At 35.5% G+C, this 27,188-nt stretch overlaps 2 protein-coding genes across 3 annotated transcripts; one reads left to right on the top strand and one right to left on the bottom strand.

Moving 5' to 3' along the window:
- Positions 1-4,159: 4,159 nt before the first annotated feature.
- Positions 4,160-13,962, top strand: LOC111397887 (protein RIK-like). The gene is made up of 7 exons (XM_023024855.1): positions 4,160-4,249; positions 5,860-5,953; positions 6,280-6,339; positions 6,662-6,734; positions 6,783-7,191; positions 13,060-13,351; positions 13,519-13,962. The coding sequence occupies exons 1-7, from the start codon at positions 4,160-4,162 to the stop codon at positions 13,632-13,634; spliced, it is 1,134 nt and encodes a 377-aa protein (XP_022880623.1). The 3' UTR covers positions 13,635-13,962.
- Positions 13,963-15,244: 1,282 nt separating this feature from the next.
- Positions 15,245-18,565, bottom strand: LOC111396975 (glycine-rich RNA-binding protein 3, mitochondrial-like). 2 transcript variants are annotated; one of them, XM_023023625.1, is made up of 5 exons: positions 18,410-18,565; positions 17,465-17,604; positions 17,317-17,385; positions 16,725-16,831; positions 15,245-16,051 (listed from the first exon to the last, which is right to left on the bottom strand). In XM_023023625.1, exons 2-5 carry the CDS (start codon positions 17,598-17,600, stop codon positions 15,542-15,544), a joined length of 822 nt encoding a protein of 273 aa, XP_022879393.1. In that variant the 5' UTR covers positions 17,601-17,604; positions 18,410-18,565; the 3' UTR covers positions 15,245-15,541. The 2 variants fall into 2 exon arrangements, with proteins under 2 accessions (XP_022879393.1, XP_022879392.1); XM_023023624.1 differs by having other exon boundaries at positions 17,465-17,608; positions 18,410-18,564.
- Between the last annotated feature and the right edge of the window lie 8,623 nt (positions 18,566-27,188).

Genomic DNA, 27,188 nt, shown 5'->3' with positions numbered 1-27,188 from the left:
GGATGTAGGTTCTGAATTAAAGGAGTCAAGTGCAGAAAATAGATTGACAAAATTCTTCACTATTAAACCTGCGGGAGGGAATTATACTTCTCCTTTCCCTATCTCTAGTTAATTGGTAATTAGTAAGACTAGTATCTGATGTTTCATCTTCATTTTCAGATTCATCATGCTCATTACTTATTTCAGATTGAATAGGCTCTACCTCAAAATTATCATCTTGATTTTCAGCATTCTGTATTTGAGTTTCCATGATGGTTTGTTTAGTAGGTGCTTATTCAAGAGTTTTAGGGCCTCCAGATTTGATACAGGGCATGTCATTCTCATTAAAGATCACATCTCTGCTTATTATGACTTTAAAACCATTTTGGTCTTTAACCCACAACATATAACCTCTTGTTTCCTCTCCATATCCCAAGAAAATACATTTTTGGGATCTAAGCTCAAGTTTGCCTTCATTCTTATGAGAATAGGCAACACATCCAAACACTTTGAGTTTCTTATAATCAGGTGTTTTTTCAGATCACAACTTTTCAGGGACTTGACAATCAATAACACTAGATGGACTTCTATTTATAAGATAAGTTGCAGTATTTAGGACTTCACCCCAGAAAAACTTTGGAAGACCAGAACTGTATAACATACATCTAACTTTTTTCAAAAGAGTCATATTCATTCTCTCGGCAACTACATTTTGTTGAGGTGTGTATGTTATAGTTCTATGTTTAAGAATTCCAAATTCTTTACAAAATGAATTAAATTCAAAGTTGCAAAATTCAAGTCCATTATCAGTCCTTAGTGCTTTGATTTTCTTGTTCGTTTGATGTTCAATCATAGACTTCCATTGTTTGAAAATCTGAAAGGTATCTGACTTTTGTTTTAAGAGAAAAGTCCATATTTTTCTTGAAAAGTATTCTACTATAAGTAGATAAAACCTAAATCCACTAAGTGTATTTACTGATGCTGGACCCCACAGGTCAGCATGTAAGTAATCAAAGATTGAAGTGGATTTATGGATTCCATTTTTAAAAGGCAGTCTTTTCTGTTTTCCAACAATACAATTTTCACAAAAGTCTAATTTTCAATATTATCTTTTCCAAAACATCAAAGTTTATTTAAAATGATTAAACCTTTCTTTGAAATGTGCCCCAATCTTTTATGCCAAATTAAGGATTTATCAGAAACATGATTTGAGGCTGTGGTACAATGGCTTATTACTGGTTCAGTAGGAATAATGTAGATACCATTTATTTTTGAAGAGGAAATAACACATATGTCCCCTAAAGCTAATCTTAGAAGACCCTTGTGTATTGTGATGTTGTATTTTTCATCCAATTCTCCTAAGAAGATAAGATTCCTTTTAAGTTCAGGAACATATTTAGCATTTTCTAATTCAAGGGTATAATTGTCAGTTAACATCAATTTTACCTTCCCAATACCCTTTATTTGACAACTCATGTCATTGCCTATCTAAATTTGTCTTCCATTGAGGTTAACAAACTCAGAAAACCACTCTTTAGTAGGGCACATGTGAAAAGTACAACCAGAGTCTAGGATCCATTCTTTTGAATCCCTCCTTGGGGTGTTCACAGGAACCACCCCCTGAATATCAGGTTCATTATTGCAGGCTACTGCTGCAGAACCATTAGTGTTGTTTTTATCTTTCAAATATGAGATTTTTTTAAAGCAATTCTTTATTAAGTGTCCAGTTTTGCTACAGTAGTAGCATTTTCTGATTTGGTTCTTTGGTTTCACATGGTTTTTGTTCTTATCTTTATTTTTATTGTTCTGAAATTTTCCTTTCTTTGTAGAATTAAAATTGTACTGGATCTGTTTCTTATTCTGGTTCAATTTCTCTTTCATATATAGCCCTTCACCAAACTTAGAGTCTTTTGACTCAGTTTTTATTTCAAGTTCCTTATTTCTAAGGGCTGCAATTATGATATCTACTGTAAGAGTTTGCCCCCCATATTCTAAAGCATTCCTAATGTCTTTATATCTCTCACTGAGAGTTTAATAAAACAACTACTTGTTGGTCACTTGAAATCTCCCCATCACAGTTATCTAAATCCTGAATTAGCTTAGTGAATTTATCTAGATTTTCTTCTAGGCTAGAAGAGGGATCGAATCTGAAATTGTAAAATTGCCTTAAGAGATAACATTTATTAGGCATGGATTTAGTTACTTCTGCAGAGGCAGTTTCTCCTACTTTTCTAATCACATTGTTAGATAGATGAAGAAAAATAGTACTCCATGCAACGTCATCTAATTCTTTCCTCCTATATGCACTAATTTCAACAACCCATGACCCATCAAGGGCGACAGCACATCTTTACTGCAGTAAGAGGGCTCTCATCTTCTGGTGCTAGAGAGTAAAATCTCAAGTGCCATTCCATGTCTCTATAACTAACTTATATGTAGTAGACATGATGACAAATATAATTGAATAGCATGCAATTATGCAGTATGTAGTGTGAATGATTTAGGCAGATAAGGTGAACAACAAAACAATTTATTTCTGAATTGACCACCTTAATTACAAGCTTCAAGATTAACAAGAACACTGGGTAAATGAAAAGAGGGGCTCCAAAATTATACTAGATGCTGAAATCTTAGAATTTTAGTTTAGGAGTGAGCATACTTAAGCCAGGAATTGAACCAGGTGGCAATGTACTGTGCACAGATCAATGTGTTTCCAAAACTCGGAGTCAACTCATTAGGAACCGGAGCTAGTCAACTCAACTCGCCAAATTCAGTACGAGTTAGAACACCCAGTTGAACTCAGTTATGAGTCAACTCAAAAATTCAGAACAAACAATAGAGAAGAGCAGATTTGAAGATTGATTGTCAGTTTTCTTCAAAGAGACCAACAGATTAAATCTAAAGAAAGGTATCGTTTCTTTAAACACTAGTTTTGTACTCAAAATAGTTAACAAAAAAGGGATTTCAGATTACAAAAATTTTTTTAACAAAAAATTGAAACCTAGGGTTTCAAAAGAATAGATCAGAAATTCGATAGAAACAAAAAAAAAAAAGAAAAGAAAAAGAAACCGGCTCTGATACTACTGTTACGTTTTGAACTTTAAAACTTTAAGGATCGATCGACTAAAAATTAATAAAATGCAGAAAATAAGAAAAATAACACCAAATATGTTTTACCCTTTTAAAAGGGTCCGGATGTTTGGTTTTTCAACCAAATCACCCGTTGAGCATTTCTCAAGAGATTAGGCTACAGATCCACTAATAACGAACAAAAAACAGCATACAAATGTATGAAGAAATTTCCAATTTCTTCGAGTTTTTCTTGCCTCCTAGACACAACAACACAAATGCTTTCATTCTCACAGATTGTACAAAACAATCGTCTCTCTACACAAAGAACAGAAACATTATCAATCACAAAGATCAATTTCACATTACAGTAGCCAAACCCTAGTTTTCACTCAGAAAAGGGAAGAGAGAGAGCAAGACGAAGAGCCTCAAAGAATTCTCTAGAATATCCAATAATGCCAAGACCCAATGTGTATGTATCCATACTAATTGACACAATCAGAGGGCAGAGGAGCAGCCACGTGTACGGCTGATCTTTAATTCTTAAAGAGGTGTATTTTACAAAACACGTTTTATCACCCTTGAAAACACAGCAACCCGGTGGAGCGATTTGGCCCAATTTAAAGAGGCCCACTAGGCCAAGAATAATGTGAGGCAGCCCAAAATTATTGACATCTTTTGCTTCAGGTTAATCCTTTATTGACTGCTTGTGTGTTTTTGGGCTTTGAGGCAAATCCATCCTTGAATATCACTTCTTGTATTCGTGGTCCAAATGTGAGCTTCTCTTCCTCCCTGTACCTTTCTTACCTGATCTTCCATTTTTCTATCATGTTTTCTCTGTTTTTTTTGGCGCACACTTTTTTGTTTTTAAAATTTTTATTGGTGGGGGCGGTGGGGATAAATTTTTGGGCTGGTGGGTGGTGGGTAGAATTCGTATGTTACAGAGTTGAACATAAGATCTATGTGACATACACTCAAGGTGTTTAATTGACTGCTTTTTTCTCTCTGTCTTCATCAACGATTTTTTATTTTATTATTATTATTATTATTATTATTATTATTTTTATTTTTTTCCTTCCTTTAGTTTTTCTCAAGGTATTGCCCGGGGGTGATGACGAGACTACTTTATATAATAGAATCGTCAGATTTAACTCTCTCTATAAGAGGCCAAACTTGTTGCAGGAAGGAAAATGTTCCGTTGGTTAATCTCAAGTTCTTTATGTGGTTTACAAAGCTAATAATGTCTATAATGATATGCTAAGAAGCACGGATGTTTGTAAACTTATTGCGTACCCGTCTGATATGCATCCTAATTTGATGCGCTTGAACACTCTTCAATACATACCGGATACTTATTTTTAATTATTTTATATTTTCGATGCGTATCGGATACCTTAGAAAATGTGACGGAGAAGAGTTTTATTGATTTTGAACTCTTTAATACTTATTATATTATTTCTGACAAAGATGCCCTTTTTTGCTAATTATTATTATTATTAATATTAATATTAATAACAACTTATTGAAAAATAAATATTATTTATTTATTAACATGGAGAACTTACTCATTTGTGTATTCTATGAAAATGAATAAAATAACTCCACAATGAGTTGAAGAATTGATTTTCATTCATCTTTTATCAAGAAAATTAAATAGTTATTGTAGAGGAGAATAAAAAATATGGAACACCGTTGGAGACTTATTTGATATTCTTGAAGGCGTTGGGCTGCTTGAGATTGTTAATTTATCATGAGTCCGAGTTGGAGAGTGTTATTTTTAATGGTAATGAAGAAGTTGGTGGTGATTTTGAAGAAAATGAAATATATATATATATATATATGTATGTATGTGTGTGTGAGTGTGTGTGTGTAGAGAGAGAAAGAGATGATTTAATGAGCAACTTGGTGAGCTTATGTTGGTCTCAACATTATGACATTTGAGGGATGCAATCTTCCCATCCCAGAAAACCAGGAAATACTGAGATAATACATTTTATGCTTAGAATTTGAGTTACACTATGAGGCTTCCATGTTTTGGAGACTGGGTGTTCATCAAACCTTAAATGAAATTTTCTCGGAGGATCAAGCACGTCAATGAATAACTGTGCGTATGTACCATAAATGTGACTGACTTCTTTATTTCTGTTCATTAAATCTTTTTGCAAAATTTTGTTGAAAATTTCACCCATGCTTTCTTGTGTCAGCAGCAATGAGCTATACTCCTCATGTTTGATTTAAAAAAAAAAAAAAAAAAAAAGTTTCATATCATTTCTCTTTTGCTTTTAGCACTTACAAGAGGGAAGTGGGGAGCCCTTATATAGGTGTCCATTTCAAAAAATCATGGCTTGGAAGAGTTTTGTGGTAGCTCAGTTGGAACTTCTTCCCTTGTTGATGCACATCACTTTATTCTTTATTATCAGTGCAAAATTAAAACTCCCAACCGAATGCTTCCATTAGAAATTTTCTTGATTAGGATCTCAAATCTATTAATATAGATATAGCTCTAATAAACTATGGACACCATTTTATATCTCTATTGAAAAAGTGGGCCTTTCTGCCGTGTTGTAATGGTCTCATGGCTTTCATCTTACTAGCTCAAGTCATCTTCCCTCCATTGATCTTCAACAGTTCAGCCATTGCTTCTTTCCTGTTTTCTAGTTTTTTAAGAACGCATGATACTGCTTGTTGACTTAATATTAACATTTGTTATTGTGATAATTAGAGATTCTAATGTCTGAAACTTCTCTAACATCTCCATACAACTTGGAGAGATTCTTTTGTGTTGCTGCTGGTTGGCTTTTGTAAATGCAGGACCATTATATAAACCATATAATGAGTGAAACAGGAACCACTGTCTTACTAAGAGGACATGGTTCTGGGAATTCTGAAAACGCACTGGACGAAGGTAGTCTTTTGTCGTATATCACATTCGTGTTGTGCTATTTGGTTGTCCTGATCTTTGTTAAAAATATTAATTGCAATTGCTATCCCTGTAGAAGCACAGCAACTGTTGCATTCGTTGTTGTCGGGCAATGATCCAATTAGTCTTGAACGTGCAAAACTTTTGGCTGAAAATCTTTTGGACACGATAAGTGCAGAATGTGGTGCCTCTAGGTAATGAGATTCGTTTATACTGATGTATTAAAAAAATAAATAGATGTGTAAAATGATCGTAGATTGGAAGAAACTTGCATGCCTCATTTCAATGGCATCTGGTTCTTCCTGTAACAGGTACAATGTGGTTATTAGCTATTAGCTGTTACTGGATTTACATAAATATGTTTATATCATGTAATTTTTAACTTTACAATCTCTAAGGTGGGAGACACACTTGGTTTTTTAAAGTGTACTTGTGTGCCTTGTTTTGTGAATCCCTAATCCATCCTTCACTCCAAGAATAATTTACATAGCAAAAGAAAAATAAGCGACAATGCTAATTGATCAAATTATCAAAAAATAATGGTCCCATTAAGCACATACACACAAAGAATGGATGTGGATTTCTTTCATTCTTCATTTTTTTTAGAACTAAAAAAATACCTCTTTCAGTGCTTTAATCTCTTTTCTATGCCCTCTGTGCATCTTTAAGGACTTGGTATCTTGTATATTTTAGACCCCAAGCTATTTCTTACTCCACAGGATGACTTATGGCCTCTTGCATCTCTGTATTTACAGGTCTTCTTCATGTAAAGTGTACGTTGCTGTCCCACCTTCACCTCAGTTGCTGGGTGAAGTCCAAAATCTGGGAATGAGTCAATTCTTAAAGAACGGGGTGCTTCCAGTTTGACTTCTTCAGTTGACGCAACTGATGATGCTTCTCATGGAGCAGAATTGAAATCTATGTGGTTGTCAAATCGAGGAATGCCTCAGGCAAGCATTGTTTGCCATCCTTGCACTTCATTGATTGGTGGAACAAGCTTTATTGGTTATGAAGGGATATATCCCCAAGCCAAGCCTTTGCAACAAGTTGCCTTAGCCCTTAGACAGTCAACTTCTCCTGTTACTGCTGCAGTTGGTCCAACAACATCTGCAAATGCAAAATTAACTAAAAAGGTGGGCCCCTCTGAGGAGAAGTGTCCCCCTCGGAGACGGAAGTTTCAGGAACTATCCATTGCTTCAAAAGGGCCAGCAAATTCCCACCAGGTATCAGTGATTACCATGTTTTAGACTAGACATAGTTTTCACTTCTTTGGGGACTGGTAGGGTTAAGATGTTTCCCTTGTCTTCATATGACTAGCACACTAGGCGTTTTATTTCTAACAGTTGTATTAATCATATATTTGCCTAGCAACAAAAATTGGAACAATATTATAATGTTTATACCTGATGAATTGCATTGGGTTTGAACTTCTTCAAGGTTTTGATTAGAGGAACCAAACTATAATTATTTTATTGGTCTACTTTTCTTTTTCATTGTCTGCTGAAGGAACTCACAAGATAGTTAAACACAAGCTTGATATGCCCCAATGTACATTAATATTTCCATTTATGTTAATTAAAGTAGGGGGAGGTGTAGTTGGGAAGTTCATGTATTTTGGAGAGTAGTATGGGAGAGAGTGGAGCCTCTCAAATGCTCGTCTAAACTTTGTAATTTCTTTTCAGTTTCCATTGCAATTCAATTTAGAAATAGAAATACAAATTCATTTACTGTTCTTATTCCCCGTGTCCATATTAAAATCTGCGAAATCAGTCGGAAGCTTAACAAAAGCATGGACTATTCTAAGCCCTTGGGATAGTTAACTTTCAGTAACTAACTGTAGCGTGTAGGAATTGTTTGACGGCATGCCATGCAGTTTTTATGTGGTTTGAAGTTGGCCAATTCGGGGAATAACAAATTGAAACTTGAAATAAACAAAGAGAGTGTAGCTTGTTAGTTTAGCTCTCCAAGCTGTTTTTATTTAATCCCTGGTGAAAGTTTGTAATGTACGGCTATAAGTTGCATTTTCATTTGGTTGAAGACACAATTGTTGTAATCTAAAACGCTATTAGTGAAGCACTTTTTAGGGTTCCCCTTAGAGAGGGAGTGGATTGGTTTGCCCTCCCCTTTTTCTTTCATTTTAAATTTGTGAATATGCCATAATTGATGTATCCTTTCAAATATATTGGAACAAGCCTTCTGTTTAATTATCCGATACTCCAGTATCATGCCCCTCTGCCTTCTGCAGAAAAAAGAGGTACTTGTTTCTCTGTTATCCTATGTAAGGGAAATTCTAATTTTCTGTCATGGTAAATGAATTACGTTATCTCAAATAGACTTACTGGTAGCTGAGGATTTAATCTCATAATGAGGGTGAAGTGCCTCCTTGACTATGAAGTTGTTTAGGGAAGCCATTGCTTTCGAATGTCATGCAGGCAGGCCAAAGCTAACACTGATAATCTTGTCTTGGTTTCAATAAATATGTTTTGGGACTACATAGGTAACAAACAGCATCTACCTTTCGATTAGACGGCATGATTTTATGGCTTTAGTGATTACTTTGAAGATAGTATATAAAGGCTGCTACTCGGTGTATTGTTTCGCATTTTTTGTCGGTCCCTAAAAATGTATCTTGAGAATTTTTAGTAACGTATAATTTGTTATTTTATTGTTGGTATTGGTTGATCCACACTACTGTATTATTTTTTGCACCACTCATGCTCATGCTTTGAAACTGACAGTAGGTTATGTTAATTGTTATTTCTCTTTATTTTGCAAGTCAATGTACGCACATGATTTTCTGCACTAGGTGTGTATCTAATAACTACTACATAATCGTAAAAACTTTGTCTATCTAAATTAAGATTGTCACTCTATTAATAAATGAATGCACTGTTATTTCAGTCCTGATGTTTATTACTTCTTATTCCAGGTATTTTCTCTGACCTTGTATGAAGCTTACAGGCTGATATTCACAGGGTTCTCTGACTTGGAAGTGCATGGGATGGCTGCATGCTGTTCCACTGCTTTTCTTTCATGCCGAATCAGGATTTTGTGATCTTTATTTATAGCTGATCTGTGATATGTGCGCATGACATTCACTTGAGCACCTGTTTCTGCTTTAGTTGTTTCCAATTGCCAATCTTACTGTTAAAGTCACATCTTTCTAGGTTTCAATTCTTCCACCTGCTACCTTTTCTTACCATTGTCTTTGGGATAACTAGAAGTTATATGCGAGCCATGAATAACAGATTATATAACACTAACAGACATTGAATGGTCCATATCAGAGTAATGCTTTTCATAATTAGTGACTGCATTAGTCATCCTTACATGACAACTTGTTATTTGAGACATTAGTTTGTAATTTGAGGTAATAGAATTACAGGAAATTAATGCATCAATTAACAAGCTGGCACATATGATGACTACTGTAATCGCTGACTATGAATATCATTATTTTCCATACTGTCTATAGAGTCAAGGGGAACATAGTCTAAAGTTCTATTTATAATTCCTGCAATTTCTGTACCGTAACGTAGTCTGAGTGCCTTCACCCCACATGTATGTAATTTGCTTATTGTTGTGGAAGCTCTCTCAAAAGATCTTCAAACGGTGGTTTCCCAAGCTCAGTCCAACGTACCTTTCTCTACTAACAACAAATCCAAACGGCTCCAAACCACAACCAATTGATTCACCTTGGTTGCTATACAATCTTACCCACGTAGGACAAGAAAGGGATGATGATTTATGGCCACAAAGGCTAGGAGAAGACACCACAAAGGTATACTATGAAAGAACTACCAATTGCACACGTTATACAAGCGTTTTGGACACTTCTGGACACCTTTTTCTCACACAAAAGGGGGGCAGCCAGGATTCACTAGTTTCTTCTCTCAAAATCACACAATCATCATATCAAAGAGGCTAGGGTTATATTCATATATATTCTCTAGGGTTAGGCTTTAAGTTGGGCCATTAAAGGGGTAAACGGGCCAAGATTCAAGCCATCCATAAGGAATACAATTGGGCTGCGTGTAGCTCATGGACTTGGTTGTTGGACTTATTTCATTCATCGGCCTATGCCTATGAAATAATATTAACCCACGTTAATATCATAGCCCGGGATTTATTGGGTATCAAAAACCCAACAAATCTCCACCTTGATGCCCAATAAATCTGCAAGCAATCAAAAACACACAGTTAATACTTGCATAATCAAGGTAGCCAATAAAATTGGATCACAGACCTTACCTCGTGTTTCCAACTTGAAACATATACCATACCTGCTCCATGTACTCACTGGGGCTAAGGTTAAAAAACACCCAAGTAGAAGCAAATATTTAACAGTAAACAATCAAGAGCAAATACACATGCGATGACAATATACTATAGGATAACACACACAGATCTTTTCAGAAACATGTTCACATAGAACCATAGATTAACACCAAGTCAATCAAACCACGGTCAACCACCTATGCAACACATGCATAAATGACCCTAAGAAAAGATCTCACCACACTTATCCTATCCCATTCCGTGTTGCTCACACCTCGAGAACACATATCTCTTCTCATCGCCCACCACGCTCACTAGACAGATCACTCAACTCATGTCTAACTGGTGAGTCACAATAGATCCTAAGTCCACGGGATAATCCTCTATCTCCACATCACTTCTCCCAACCTACGTGGATAATGGGTCTCCACCTAACAGAAGTGATAGAAGTGTCTCTCTCACACTCCACCTTATCAGGGTCTCTTTCCAGATAAAGGATCCTAGACATTTGATCACATCTCCACTCGTGATCCAAATGTCACACTCTACATCCCTCGATACAAACCACCATGTAACCTTAGGCATCTATACTCCACCTCACCAAAAGACATCCAACTCGTTGCTAATACATCTCAAACTCACTATGGCAAAACAACACCTTTCGGTGACCACAAAGGTTAATCCACTCCCTAATGCTCCCAAAAAATTCACAAAGAAAATAGTGAAGGTGGCACTCTCAAAGAGAATCAAAGAAAGAGTCGGTTAGCTCACAAAGAGGAAGAATATAACCCTAACATGGCTGCCTCACATAATCTCACAAACCACACAGGCTCACAAAGATAAAGGAGAAAAACGGCTGCCCAACTTTCTTCTCACTACCACACTTTCACACCACTCACAGAGCAAATTGAGTATGCCACAAAACTTAATCCACTATGCATGTAAACATATTACACAAAGTAATAAGTCACTCTAATTCATGTAAGTACACATATCAAACATATTAAAAGTGTAAGATCAACATCGCAACAGAATTAAGTGACCATATACATGCAGAAATGATTACACACAGATGCAATGCAAGAACCAGGTTTATTCTCTCAATAAACCTCACTAGGATCACTACTCGACCCTAAAGTCATATTCGCCTTGTCTCTATTCTCATCTTTCCTTTTATTATCATCTTAGGATAATCTTTTTCAACTATGTCCAAATTTTACCACAGTTAAAATATATGTTATTTTTTGCATTTACCTTAGACCCACATTTGTCAACAATGCCAAATAATGACCACAAACAAAGTATGAACATAATTCACATAGAATAGTCCAATAAACTTTCCTAAGGCCACATGCAATTCTAATAATGTAGAAAAAATTGACAGCAAATTTACAAAGAATTTAAGGCAAATAATTAACAAATAATTCCTAGGTCTAGCAACAGGCAATGGTTACCCCTTCATGGTAACCCCAAACCTAATGTCACCCCACACGATGACCTCTAATGCAAAAAATAAAATATTCTACACATTTATTTCAACTGCAATAATAAAAACAAAGAACACGATACCGAGCGGACCACGTCTGAAGGTCCGTAAATATCGAGACGTGAATTCATCACTTTAGGACTTCACTATTTGTCCTAAAGTCTCTGAAAACTGCAGCAACCAAAAAATCACGATCAAGTCCGGAACGCCCGAAGAACAACGCTGTCCAGATTTTACTGTGTACCCTGAAACAGAAAACTTCCAACACAAAAATGTCAGAAATAATATGAGGAACAAACTGCCTGAAGAGACCTTCTCCAAATTCAGCCTCACGCGACCTCACGCGCGGCCTCTCTTCTCTGCGCGTGGGCCTCACGCGCCACCACACGCGCCTCCGTCTACCTACACGTGCCACCCTTCAGGGTTCTCCTCCTCCTGCGTGTCACGCCAATGGTCTCCGTTTCCCCAAACCCCTTCTGGATTGATCAGAAAACACAAAAAACAGAGACTGATTTTAACAGTTTTTGGACAGCTTCTTCGATCTGATTTCTGTTGCGTTTCTACCGATTTTCTGGACGATTTTCTGGTAGATTTCACGAGCCAAAACCTTCACCTTGAAGCTCTGATACCAATTGTTGCGGAAGCTCTCTCAAAAGATCTTCAAACGGTGGTTTTCCAGGCTCAGTCCAACGTACCTTTCTCTACTAACAACCAATCCAAACGGCTCCAAACCACAACCAATTGATTCACCTTGGTTGCTATACAATCTTACCCACGTAGGACAAGAAAGGGATGTTGATTTATGGCCACAAAGGCTAGGAGAAGACACCACAAAGGTATACTATGAAAGAACTACCAATTGCACACGTTATACAAGCGTTTTGGACACTTTTGAACACCTTTTTCTCACACAAAAGGGGAGCAGTCGGGATTCACTAGTTTCTTCTCTCAAAATCACACAATTATCATATCAAAGAGGCTAGGATTATATTCATATATATTCTCTAGGGTTAGGCTTTAAGTTGGGCCATTAAAGGGGTAAACGGGCCAAAATTCAAGCCATCCATAAGGAATACAATTGGGCCGCGTGTAGCTCATGGACTTGATTGTTGGACTTATTTCATTCATCGGCCTATACTTATGAAATAATATTAACCCACGTTAACATCATAATCCGGGATTTATTGGGTATCAAAAACCCAACACTTATATTTCAGATGCAGAACTTCTGATGAACACTTGCTAGGTTTTATAAAGTTGTTCTTTTCCCATACTGGCAACATATAATATATTATAACTATATGGGATATTGTTAAACATTTCCCAGAATAAATTACAGGGATCAGAATTTCAAATGCCACGTGAACTAACATCACATGTAGGTGCAAAAGACGTGCCAATTATGCCAGCTCCAAGGAAGCTGATCCGGCCGTCCCCTGATGTAATTTCACCACCCCCTTCTAAGAGTATGCCACCACCACCTCCTCCCAAGAGTATGCCGCCTCCACCACCACTCAAGAGCTTGCTTCCACCGCCGCTTCCGCCGAAGCTCAGTTCAACTCCCAAAGTTCATGAGACCAACAGCAAGCTGCATAACTCAAAACCTGAACCCAGCCCTGGTACTTCCACTCTCGCCTCTATATTAAATTTTTTTGACATGGCTTCCTGAGCATATGCTGGGAAAGTTTTCTTGTCCCATGCTTTTCTCTCTACTAGCAGCAGACGAAATTTGTGGTGCCTTTATCTGTTTATTTAATTTTCTTCTCCTTTGTGTTTGTTGGGGTAGATACTTTAATCAAGCTTATGGAATATGGAGATGATGACGATGACGATCTCGAGGAAAACATTGAGAAACCTTTTAAAAGCCTTTCAAGTGCACCGAAACCTTTCTGGGTTGTCTAAAATATGACTCGCATGAGACCTTTGTAAAAGTACATGTTCTTCGTCTTGAGCTTTGACGGCTGGAAATATAATATTTGGAAAAGGATAATTTATCCATTGCTGCTCTCCTTCAATTGAGGTAGTTAATTTTTACCTCTATTGGTATTTGGCTGCTGCTAGGACAGGGAGGATATGTTACATTTTGTACGTATATGATGCAACAGAAAGAAGACCTGTAACATGATGCGTGTTATACACTTGACACATAATTTTTCGTTTAAGTACTAACACAGTCCATCATTGACAAGTAGATTAAATTCTTTAAAATTCTTTATTTATATAACATAAATTTAATTTTATACTTATTATTAATTTATCTTATTTTAAATATTTTAAATATAAGTAGTTATTTGTTGCTTAACATTAATTTTGAGTTAAAACTATATAATATTTTTAATGAAGAAAAATAATAGTAGTAGTGTTCAATGAGTTTCAGTGTTCGATACGTAATATGGACGTATCATTTCAGATGAAGTGTCCGTGCATCAGGTATATATAATCACGAGTTTTTTGGTCGGTCTTTAGCAATTACGTGAGTCAAATGAATTTCATGCGTTGTACATCAAACCTAACTGAGAAACATAAAAGCATTTATGTAGTTGGCCCAATTCATTGGAGATGTGTATAATCTTCAATTACTGCTGTTCAAAGTGCTTCTTTACTCAATAACTTTTTTCCCTCGATTCACTGAAGTCCTTGAGAGCTAAACCATAATATTTTGCACATAATTGATTCTTTCTTTCCAGCTTTTCATGTTGAAATTACGTGTAAAGTTATTTTGATTAGGATCGTGCTAGATGAAAAGGGCCACGCTGGCCTTGTTCATCATCTAGGAAGAAGAATGGCCATCTTCAAACAACTTCATCCATTTCTTACCACAGAGGTCAATTTAAAATTTTTCCGTTTGCCTCTCATTGTTTCAAAATTCTTTTTTCTACTTATTCATTTTTAACCACATCCACACAATAAAATATTCTAAACATAAATTTAAATTTTTTTCTTTTACTATTTAACTACTCATTTTTGCTACAAGAATGGTGAAATATAGGGTTAAAAATAGACTGTACACGTGTCGATACATAAATGGAGAGTTTGAAAAAAAAAAAAAAAACGGCCAACTTCATATTGACACATCAGTTTGTTTTTTATTCCCTGTCTTTTTGCCTGCCTATTTATCATTATACCTCAAAAAATTTACTATTTAAAATAATATTTTTTTTCAAGAAAAAAAAAAAACCCACCAAGAGCAATATGCAAAACGCAGTTGTCTTAATTGCGTGTTCATCAACAGAGATAATTTCCTATAGGAGAGATGCTAGACACCATGGGCCATGGCTGACAGCCCTCTAATAGGGGATGAGGTCTGCGATTATAAATAATCTCAGCCCCACACCCTATTAGAGGACTGTCAAACTAAGTGTACACCTACACAGCATTTTTCTTCCTATGGATACGTAGACAGATGCCAAAGAAATGAAACTAGACGTGTCTTCTTTTCTCTGTTTGATACAATAATGAAGCATCGGTTCCGCACCTTTCTTCGGTTTATAGGATCTTAAATGAGACCGGTCGAACAAAATTTCTGTTTTCTTCCCATTTACTACCAAAGCTTTTCCAAATTCGGGAGTACAAAATCCGGCGACGTATTGCATATTTGTTTCTTTTTTTCCCTCTAAATCACACCTTTTTCTCTTCTAATAAAAAGACGAACATGCAATGTAATACATTTATTAACTGGTTAGAACCACGGGTGGAAATAACCCGGTCACATCAAGAAGGGAAAACTGAAAGCAGAATAAGTATTAACTTCTTTCAATTCTAGAGGATGCTCCTATAATACTGCTGTTTCACGGAACATTTGAAAGGATTCAGCGCCTTGTGTTGGCATAATCATTCGGCTCATCATTGTCATCCCTGTCATTTGCATCCAGATCATCAGCAAAATCGTTAATTTCAGCTCCAGTTCCACTTTCATTTCCACCCTGTTCTTGATCTTCGGCGTATGTCCCAAGTGTACCACCATATCCAGGAGAGGAAAAGCTACTTTCACCGCCATAGCCACCGCCTCCGCTGGCGTAATTGTTACTGCCACCAAATCCCCCATCTCCACTGGGATAGCTGCTGTGGCCACCATATCCACTTCCTCCTCCACTGGGGTAATTGTTAGCCCCATATCCACCCCCTCCACCAAAGTTTCCGTCTGCTCTTGGGTAATTGCCACCACCACCACCTCCAAAATTGCCACCTTGATATCCTCCAGAGCCTCCATAGTTACCACCATAGTTAAATCCACTGCCTGCACCAAATCCACCCCCAAAACCCCCACCCCGAGTTCTTTCTGTTGCATAATTCACTTTTACCCTTCGCCCTTGAAGTTCCTGAGAACACATGCAAAATTAGATGTTACAAGTCAGAAAAACTAATTTACTAATCTATAATTAGTTTCAACTCAAGCAATAGGAAGCAACTTCAAGTGTAGTGGTCTCAGAGAATGTTTCTTAAACATTATTGCCTTTGTTTCAGATCTCAATACTATAACTAACACCCCATTTAGTTCTGTTTGGTCAGATTACGGGGAAAGATACCTTCAAGGCAAAGGAAGAGCTTCCCAATTTTTGTATATTAATTTCTAATAAAGTAAATCCTTTAGAAAACTCTTATTATTGAATATTTTGGAATATTCTCTTGTATTTTACCATTCATACGACTATATCATCAAGATTTTAGACTATACCAGTCTATGGCGCTAGAAACCTGATAACTATTTGCATGATTTAATCGTTCACAAATATTTCCTACAGGATACATCAACTCTCTGGAGATGACACTGACCCTTTTATAAGAACAATCTTGAATAGCACCTCGTTTTGTTTAGAAGAGATAATATGTCTATTAAAATCCATCAAAAGGGATTTTTCATTTCTGCTGAATGTCAAAATAGCATTTGAATGAGCTTATGCAATAGTGGGGATGCATCCTTATTCAGCTACTGTACAATGTACAAAAATTGCACTAATATTTCTATAGAGTAGTGAGAATACGTGCAAGTACCTGGCCATCAAGTTCCTGGATGGCACTGGAAGCCTCGTCAGTTGAGGTATAGGTCACAAAGCCAAATCCTCGGGACCTACCGGTCTCACGATCCATGATTATTCTAGCTGCAACAGTTCAATTGTATATTGAAGGAGGTTTAATTGATCAAAACTTCACCATCAATTACAACAGCAGAATAACTAGTTTACGTGATGGTATTGATATTAATCTTGCACAATTTTTTGTTAATTACAGCAAGAAGTGTTTCCCGTTTACACAACCTCCCTCAGAGCAACTGATGATGAAAAGAACAAGCTCATCATTTTCAAGAGTCTTTCATGAAATTGTTATTTATGATCATTCTAACACTACTGAAACCAATACACTATTCGATATATAGCAACCTTGATACAACATTTATTGACCAGCGAAAATCAAGTACATTGGCATTCAACAGTAACTACGTAATTTTCCAAAACACATAAAGTTAAGTCTTGGCAAGATTCCATCTCGGGTATCCATCCTTAGCATTGAAGCAAATCAAAAGACAAAACAATTGAAATCCACATAAAATTCAAATTTTAGTCAGTTGTACAGATTCAGCAGGTACCTTCTACCACTTCTCCACATTTGGAGAACGTCTCCCTCAAACTCATTTCATCCATATTATACGAGAGACCTGCCACAAAATCAAGAATAATAAAAAAGAAGCAAAATTAAGCAGTTGACATGCAAGTAAAAAGCAGAGAGGCCTGCACCTCCAACAAAAAGCTTCGAAGATGACATGCTTCTTATTGCCTGGAATAGTGATGGATTGGAGGCCGATACTTCCAACTGAGCATGCCTGCTCAATGTATTTTTTAGCACATTGCCAATTCTGTTGACAAAAGCCATTGTACTACCTGCAAAATAAGAAATAAGAAACTTGAGTTAATCGCAATCATTCAACATAAATAAGACAATACTGCAACAAAAACCATCTCCAGTACAGTTCCTCTCAAACTACATTATCAATTTCCCATACATCACTATCAATGAAATTATCACATCATACAAAATATTCAAAGCACAAATCGGTTACGTTCTTCATTTATTCACCATGGGGGAAAATGAATATCCACCCAAATGAAGAGCGCAAAGCTTAAGACCACCGCAATTTGCCAAATTTTCTTATAAAAATGAAATTTACTTAAAAACCCAAATTTTACCCCAGTTCAAAGCTCAATTCCATTTCCTCTCTACCCCTCAAAAAATCCAAAGACAAAATAATTGTTGAGAGTAGAAAAATTAAGTAAAACACAGAATATCTCTGAACCTCAAATTTATTTGACAATATGCAAAACCTTATCAAAAAAGCCCATAAAAACCTTCTTGTCTCCCATTACAATGTCCAGTTCTTTTTCCATTGATTCCCTATCTCAACTTCATTCTTCACCCAAGACTTTAAAAATGAAAATATAAACAACCTCTCCCTTACACTGGAGGGATCACACATACAGATTCAACTTCGAAAGACAGTTTCACATTAACCATAAACCCTAAACCCTAGTAACGAAGTCAAACACTCACTGGCAACGATACATATTGGTATAGAAATCTATACAATTAGACCTTACTCGATTATTTATAAATCAAAAACAGGATATTTAGGACAGATGGATTTAGGGTTTTTGCGAAAAACAAAAAGGAAATATGAACCGCACCTTCTTAAGGAAAGATGTATATTTCAAGTTTTCTCCCGCTGCTGTCACTGAGATTTTTTCACTACTGAATTCAGGTTTTCAGGGGTGTATATATTTGTCTGCGGAAACGAATGCTGCCCGTCGGATTGGAATGAAATGGGTATGCAACGTGGGGATTTGCATAGTACGGTTCCCAACTTTGTCAGACTAATTCTTGGACCTCAAGCCTCCGGCCCCTCATTAGCTTGAGGAAGTTAATCGTAGGTTGTGTCCTTATTGGCTCCCAGATTCCTGCATGGCTTATACTCCTTCCCCTAAGAGAGCTCTTTTCACTGTCTTCCAACACTTTGCCTTCGAGATAAATCCCCCTTTCAAGATGCTGTCTTTCAAGAATCGAACTCTCCACGATAGGTTTGTGAGTCCACCAATGCAATTGTTCCACCAACTCGAATGTGTCCCGAGGGACGATTCGATCACAGAGTAATGCTTACAAGGATGGGTTAAAAGAGTATTGTTATTTTCAAAAGTACATCTTTTTATTTGTTATATTCAACTACGCATTTTTTAATAAAATAATATTATACACAAACTTAAATTATTATTATTTTTTTAAAACACATTCTCCATCAAAATGCTATCTCAAAATGCATTATTTCCACAAAATGGGGCTCAAACATGTTAATTTCAATAGGGGTATAACCTCAATCTACGTCATTTAATGTCACATTATCGCTACATATTGTGTTACAATTTCAATAGCACAAAATAGTATTACTCGAAAAATAATGTCTGAAGTAGTATCATAATCCTATGTTGCGAGAGTTGATTTGATAGAAAAGACGACTGTATTTTAAACAGTTCAATGATAGAGTGCCATATGCCATTATGTCAATTATTCCGATACTGTAACATGGTTCTGTAAGGATAATTATGTATCTATCCCAATTCCATTTATTTATTTACGTCACGTTTTAATTGTAATGTATATATATCTAACTTTTACTCTTTTTCATATTTATATTTTTAGTTATTATTTATCGTATTTTTACTATGAACATTTAATTAAACTAGCACATTCGAGCTTCGATAACGATTTTATCCAAATATTCTGCTACGTGCATAAAAATGTGAAGTAAATATTTTTCAAACTTGATATTTTTTATTTATTTTGCTTATTCAAAAATATAAAGTCAAATAAATATCTTTAGTCTTACCTTGCGAATTTTTTGGTCAAAAATCATTATCAAAAGATCGAATGTATAAATTAATAAAGCAAATATTTTACGTAACTAAAAATCAATTTTTTGTAAATTTTAATAAAAGTTGATAGAATATATGCTTCAAAAATTGATAAAAGTTGAGGGTCCTCTGAAATATTTGATTAAAAATAATTGTTAACTTTAGCTTAAACTTTAATTAACTATTTAAGCTGCACCAAATATGAGTAAAATGTTAAGGATAAGAATGTAATGAAAAATTTAAGGATATAAATGTAAAAATGAACAAAAATTGAAGAGTTATTAAAATGTATGATAATTAAAAAAAGGGCAGTGAATTTAATAATAATGTTTAATGAGTTAATTTCACAAAAGGTCATTGAAGTTTGTACAAAATAAAAGATGGTCTTTAAAGTATCTTTTAGTCCTATTTAGTAACTAAAGTTAAGTAACATTACACAAGTGGTCACTCTGTAGGTGGAATCTGGTAGAGATCTAACCTGACACCATTAAATTGCGACACGGGAAATTTCTCATTGGATTTATTGCCAAACAAGTTGAAATTGCGAGTTAATTTTCGCTAACTGTCATGATGATCTGTGAAATTCCAAATTGGTCTTAAAAGTTCTTCTTCCCTCTTTTTCTTTCTTTCTTTCTTTCTTTTTTTTTTTTTCCCAAACACATTTGTTCATTAAAGTTATGTAATATTATGAGTTTTGCTAGCTACACGTATATCGGGTTTGACACTTCAGTGTACACTCCTCTCACAAGAGGGGGTCCACGTTTTTTTATTGCGCTTAGACCTTCATTTTATGAGTGGAGTGTACAACGAAGTGTCAACCTTGATATACAAATAGTATTTTTTGTAATATTATTATTTGTTTGTTCACTCTGTGAGAAAAGAAAAACGAGAAAGAGAACTTAGCCAAAATATTCAATAAAAAAAAATGTAAAAGGCAAAACTTGAACAAAAAATATTTAGATGAAAAGGCTAAAATTGCTCTTTACAAATAAATATTCATATCAAAGTTGCACTTTATAGGAAAAATTCAACTATAAAGCAGTATTCTAAAAAGAGTAAAACGTAGCGAAGCGACGAGGCCAAGCTTTGGCCAAGGAATAAAAAAGCGTTTTCTAATGTTAATATTATTTTAAAATTTTAAGTTAATTTAGAAATTATTTAATAAGTAAAAAAAAAAAAGGCTTAAAAAGCACGCCTTGAGTGAATTTTTTTTAAAAAAAAAATGCAAAAAAAAGAAGGAAAAAGCACAAGGCATAGCATTTTGCACCTACTTTGCGCCTAAGAGCTTTTTAAAGCACCATTAAAAAGATATAAAATGCACCTTGCATATAAAATGAAAAAAAGAAAGGCATTCATGTACTAGTAATAAGTACTTCAGAATCTTTGGTGCCAAAAGACAAAACATGTCTTAGAAGTCCCTCTAAGATATCAGAGATCAAACAATTCTATCGAATTGAGTATGATTGTATGTGTGATAGCATCTAGTATACCTGAAATATCAATGAATTGGATTATTGCAATTGCTCAGGATATCATTTTTTAGCTTCTAAGGTCTATTTCTTAGTTTAAGATCCCTCTTACTAACTGGAGCACTTTGTTGTTGCCCAGTGGTCTTTTCTAGAGTTAAAAAGAAAGCTACTAATACAACGAAAGGAGCAATATCTGACCTTGTGCTACCATGGTATACATCAAACTACCACGGCTGATGCATTAGGTACATTCTTCATTTCTTCTTTATCTTTCTCATTTGAAGGACTTTGCTTTGAACTTAACTTCAAATGACTTCCAAGTGGAGAGCCTACTGTGTTAGCCACAATTTTCCATTCTTCCTATCATGAGAGATCTTCATATCGAGAATTTGATTTGCAGGTCCTAAGTCCTTCATCTCAAAGGACTTCCTCAACACCTTTTTCAGCTTCTTAATTTTCATAGTGTCACGACAAACAATCAATACGTATTCCACATATAGTAAAAGAATAATAAATTTCCTATCAGAGAATTTCTTTATGAACGCACAATGATCAGAAGGTGTTGTGATTTACTTATGCTCAACCATGAAGGAGTCAAACATCTCGTACCATTGTCTTGATACCTGTTTAAGACCATACAAGCTTTTCTTTAATTGACATACAAGACGTTCTTTGTCTTTAGTTGTAAATCCTTCTAGTTGCTCCATGTATCTTTCTTCCTCAAGGTCACCATGGAAGAAAGTGGTCTTCATATCAAGTTTAATCACCAAGTTCATACCGGCTGCCAAGCCTAATACAACTCGGATTGAAGACATCTTAAAAATGGGTGAGAAAATTTCATCAAAATCAATACCTTTCTTCTAACCAAACCCCTTCACAACCATCCTTGCCTTATACCTTGACTGCAAGCTATTTGGTTCAACCTTTAATCTGAACACCCATTTGTTTTTCAGAGCTCTCTTGCCTTTAGGCAACTCCACTAGATGTAAGTTTGGTTCTTATGTAAGGATTTCATCATATTTGTCCCATGTACTTCTTGCACATTCTCTTTGTATTCATCATGCACCAAAGGCACTGGTTCATGTGGGTCTGAACAAGCCCGATGCCATATCTTCTGTAAAACTCTTCAAATGGCCATCTATTCACACCATTATTTGCCCTGACACATTTTAACTGCCTTCTAGTATCTCTTTCAACTTTCAAATGAAAGTCTTTAAGTACTTCTAGCACCCGATCTTTAGATTTCAAATGATATGCAAAAACTTTTCTAGAGTGACAATCAATAAATGTAACATAATACAATGCACCACCTAGAGATTTATAGTGCATTGTGCAAACATCAGTGTGAACTAAATTAAGAATCTTACTCTTTTTAGATGTAGGAAATCTATGAAATGCAACTCTGCTTACCAATTTAACAATGAGTACAAGGGATTAGTGATGTACCTTTCACATTGTGTTGGAGCCTCTTTCTGGCAAGAATTGGAAGTCCCTTTTCACTCATGTGGCCAAGTTACTTATGCCATAGCTCAGTAGTAGTTTCATTTTCAGCAATATTCACATCTCCATTAACTAGTTTTGCTTCTGTCCTGTAGAGACCTTGAGTCTTGTTCCCTCTAGCTAAAACAAGAGAATCCTTTGTAGGTTTCCAACTACCATCTCCGAGATGATTATGATAGCCTTCTTCATCAAGCTTTCCTACAGAAATCAAGCTGCAACGTATATCAGGAACATGTTTGACACCCTTGAGAAGTAACTTGCTACCAATGCTAGTTTCCAAATGTACATTCTCCGTGCCAATGATTTTCGCTTTAACTTCATTTTCCATCCTGATCCAACCAAAATCTCCATTAGTATTGTATGAAAAAAATTCCCACATGGAGTAATATGAACAAAAGTTGTTGTACCAACTATCCATGTAGAATCTTGGCATGAAAGGCTAGCAAATGCTTCTTGATAAGCAATAAATACTTTGCATTAGATTCAACTGCAGCAGTCTCCTTATGTTATTTATGTTCTTCACCTTTCCATTTTGACTGTTCTCTTTTCCATTTTCTGCACTCCTTTTTAAGGTGTCCTAACTTACCACAATGATAACATTTTATCCATTTTCTTGACTTTGATCTTCCTATAGGCTTGTCATGACTGTCATCACCATGAGTTTTTCTACTTTGGATTCTCCCTCTTTCCGTAACAAATGCATCAACATTAGAAGTACCATGTTCTTTTCTTCTAGCCTCTTCATTGAACATACTATTTTTCACCATGTCGATAGTGATCACACCATTTGGAGCTGAATTATTCGAAGAGACAACTAAAGTTTTCCAATTGTTTAGTAAGGAACTCAACAGAATTGAAGTCTGCACCTCATCATCTAGTGTAAGCTTCATGGTAGACAACTCATTTAGCAACTCTTGAAAGCTACTCAAGTGCTCTACAACACTATTACCATCCATGCACTTTAAATTTACAAGCATTCTGATGACAAAAGCAGTCTTTCTTTTGTAAAGACCCTCTAATTTCTGCCAAAGACTATATTTCTTTGGCTATATGATGGAAGACACACTGATCTACCCACTCCTAATTTGTCCAATAGCTTTTCTATTCAACTTCTTCCAATCCTCATTAGTCTAGAATCGGGTTTCTTGCCATTCAATTCAGTGGGTTCAAACAAATCTTTGTAATACAAGATATCCTCCATCCTAGTATTCCAAATAAAATAATTGGAAGCTGTGAGTCTAACCAAGCCACTAGCCGAATCCCCCATTTTAATTCTCACCAGAAATACAAAGACTCATCCAGAAGCTCTGATACCATTTTGTTGGGGTTGTACCAGTAATAAACAAGCAGCGAAAATATTTCAACCCCTCTGTTGTGCAGAATTAAAATGAAAATAATAATAATACTCATCTCTATTTACTCAAACACACGGCAAAAAAAAAAAAAAAAAAATGGAGAACAGTAGAACACAATGATTTGTTTACGAGGAAACCCTTCAGTATAAAGGGAAAACCCAGGGACCTAATTCAGTTGAAGCCTTCCACTATGAAGAATATTGGGATAAACATTCAACCTTCTCCAGAACAAACTCTAGAGGCTACCAATACAGCAAGGATACATATAGTTCTTGGATAACAACAACATTACTCTAAAGTGGATCCACAAAATAACAAAAAGAGAAAATCTCATGAAATAGGTAAGCACTGCCCAAATAATTGAAGAGGAACTTGGATGATCAGTTTTAGTCAAAATGTAGCTCTCTTCGTCAGGAATAACATACTAAAATTTCAGTTTAATTAGACTACAAATAAGTCTCGATCATTGGTTGAAAGGAATGAAATCCATTTTTGTTTCTCTCTCCTTTATCATCTTTGTTTTTCAGCAAAAGCTTATTTATTTTTCTCCTTTTTTCTTGCTTTTAATTGGTTTTGGGACTTAGTGGAAAGTAGTCCCCACTTACACTAAAATAGGAAAGTTTCCTCACGTGAGAGGGAACACCAAACAGAATCAACATTAATAAATGCGCTTTTGGAAACATGAGACCAAAAAGTTTTAGTTTTTATACATTGAAATGGTCCGAATCTAATTGGACAAAAAAAAAAAAATTTTTTTTTTACGTGTTCCATTTTTATTTTTTTTTTTTTTTTTGGATGAATATAGGTTGAAGGTTCCTTCTTATCCATCCTGATAATATCCAAGCAGTTTAGGGGATGAGTCTTTTTTTATTTTTTTTTATTTATTTAATTTTTTCATAACTCGCATTATGCTTATTCGTGGTGCTAATGCCCGATGAAGGTCTTGGTTAGTCTTTGGTTCCCACACACCTGCACTGACTTGTGGGACCTATTCATAATTGGCGATCGATTCTATATAGCTTTTCAGAACTTGAATCATGCTTATTTATGGTGCTAATGCCCAATGAAAGCAATGCAAGCCCTTATTCATTCAAGTTCTCAGTAAGTCCTTTAGGTCGTAACACATGATTATTTGATCCTGGAGTTCTTGGTCCGCCGTATCTTCATTTACTAAGCTCTTGAAGGCCATCGGAAGTTGGTGGTTATCTTAGTAAAAATAAATTAATAATGAAGGACTAGCATTATAGATGAGTCTTCTTTGAAAGTCACTATTAGGCCCTCGACAATATAGCTCGTGATTATTAGATTACAAGGAAAAGGGATGGTCACATGTCAACGGTGATTCCCGACAACCATCTAACCCCTAAACTTTGGCATGAGATCATCATCAAAGCAAAGTCTGAAAGCATGGCATGAAGCTAGCACACAATTCAAATTAATTTATCTCTAAAGAGATGTTCTCTAAAGACCCAATGAGAGAGTTTAGGTCCTATTCTAGGTCTCTTTTCATTAATTCATTGAGAAATATTGATATTCTGTTATCTTTGAAGATCCAATGAGGGAGTTAAAGTCCTATATAGGTTGCTCTCCATTAATTCATTGAAGATTGTTGATACTTTATTATATTTGAAGATCCTAATAAGGGAGTTAAGCTCCTATCTAGGCCTATATCCATTAACCCCCATGGGTATATTTATATAAAGCTTACGCAAGGAGGAAAAGTTAAGAACCCGAAGTAGACTTATCTCCTTCTTCCCTTGCTAGCCAAATCTCTTTAGGATTGAAAGGGTATCTTCAACTATGGCAACCTGTATCTCATAGAAACAAAAACCTACAGGAGAGATAAGCTAAGAACTCATCGTGGACTTACTCCTTTAAACTTAACAAATAAATTATCGAGGAAATTGAAAGAGTATCCCATATGAGCAAAAGTTTGCATGGTACCTATCATGAACTTTACTCTATTAACCTATATGGAAAGATTATCTTGGGATTGAAGAACATCCTCTTAAAAATTGGCCAAAGGTTGAAAGAGTATTAAAGATTAGAATTCTTGGAACTAAAGATCCTATATTATATATGACATCGGATTGAGAAAAATATTTTGTGTTGAATTTCTCACTAAAATATCAGGATTGAAAGACTATCCTTGATCAAAACGGACACCACTACACATGTGCTATATTTCTATTGGATTTCGTCTATATATGATGCCTCACTTTTTATGAGGCTGCAATATCAGTTATCTGCTTTGGTTTTCTGGCACAAATTCTTCGATAACAGCGGACGCATTGTACCTGCTTGCAAAAAATAGGGAAGGCCATGTAATGATGTAAATGACATTTCAATATTTTAGCTCTAGTAGTAGCAAAAGCACCAAACTCCTGCGTTCCACATGAATATGAAACTCGGACTTGAAGGACTAAAATTCCTTGCTGAAATAGTTTTTATGTATGAAGTTCCATGTCAACCATAGAAGTCCTCTTTACATGCCAGTGTGTCCATGAGAATTTGCATTAGACCGTCGAGGCCCAACCAAAGCATAAGATGCCTCGGCCATCGAAGAACCATCTAGATGAAAAAGACATTATCTGATCCATTTGACAAGTACAATTTCTTTTCCATCGATACGTCCTAAAATTTGTACTTGAATTTCTTTGTATTTGCTTGTTCAGTTTAATTCAATAGCTTTTTCATTTCATTTCAAAATGAAACTCTATTCTTTAATTGTCCAGCTATAAACTTTGCAAGAATATTAGGGTTTCCATAAGGTTTTGCAATTGTTGCAATAGCAACTTTATGTTTTTGGTTCACATAATTAAATTCATTTTCTAGATTACACGTGACCCTAACACTTATATTAAAGGACAATTGTAAGACTTGTTTGAATGGCAAAAATAAAGGACTCTGCTCGACCTTGAACATAGATGCCCATTTGAAGTGTACGTTCTAACACAATCAAATAAGAATGATCATCCACGCAAACCTATGCGTGTACATAACTAATATCATGAAAGCATAAAACTCAATAAAATATTGGAACATGGAATTAATCTGTCTTCCAATATCATATTGAGAATGCCCACTCATATAAATGTTCAAAAAATCCCTACAATTTTGTCTATAATAGGGCTAATGATAAAACAATCCAAAGGTTGAAAAACAAAAGGGTTGAATGCTAAAAAAATGAAGAAAAATCTTAGAGATCCAATCTTCCACTTTAAAAAACCGCCTCGG

Source organism: Olea europaea, chromosome 7, assembly GCF_002742605.1.
Source record: "Olea europaea var. sylvestris chromosome 7, O_europaea_v1, whole genome shotgun sequence".
In the NCBI taxonomy this organism is placed as follows: Eukaryota; Viridiplantae; Streptophyta; class Magnoliopsida; order Lamiales; family Oleaceae; genus Olea; species Olea europaea.
This window is presented reverse-complemented; position numbering and strand designations above follow the sequence as displayed.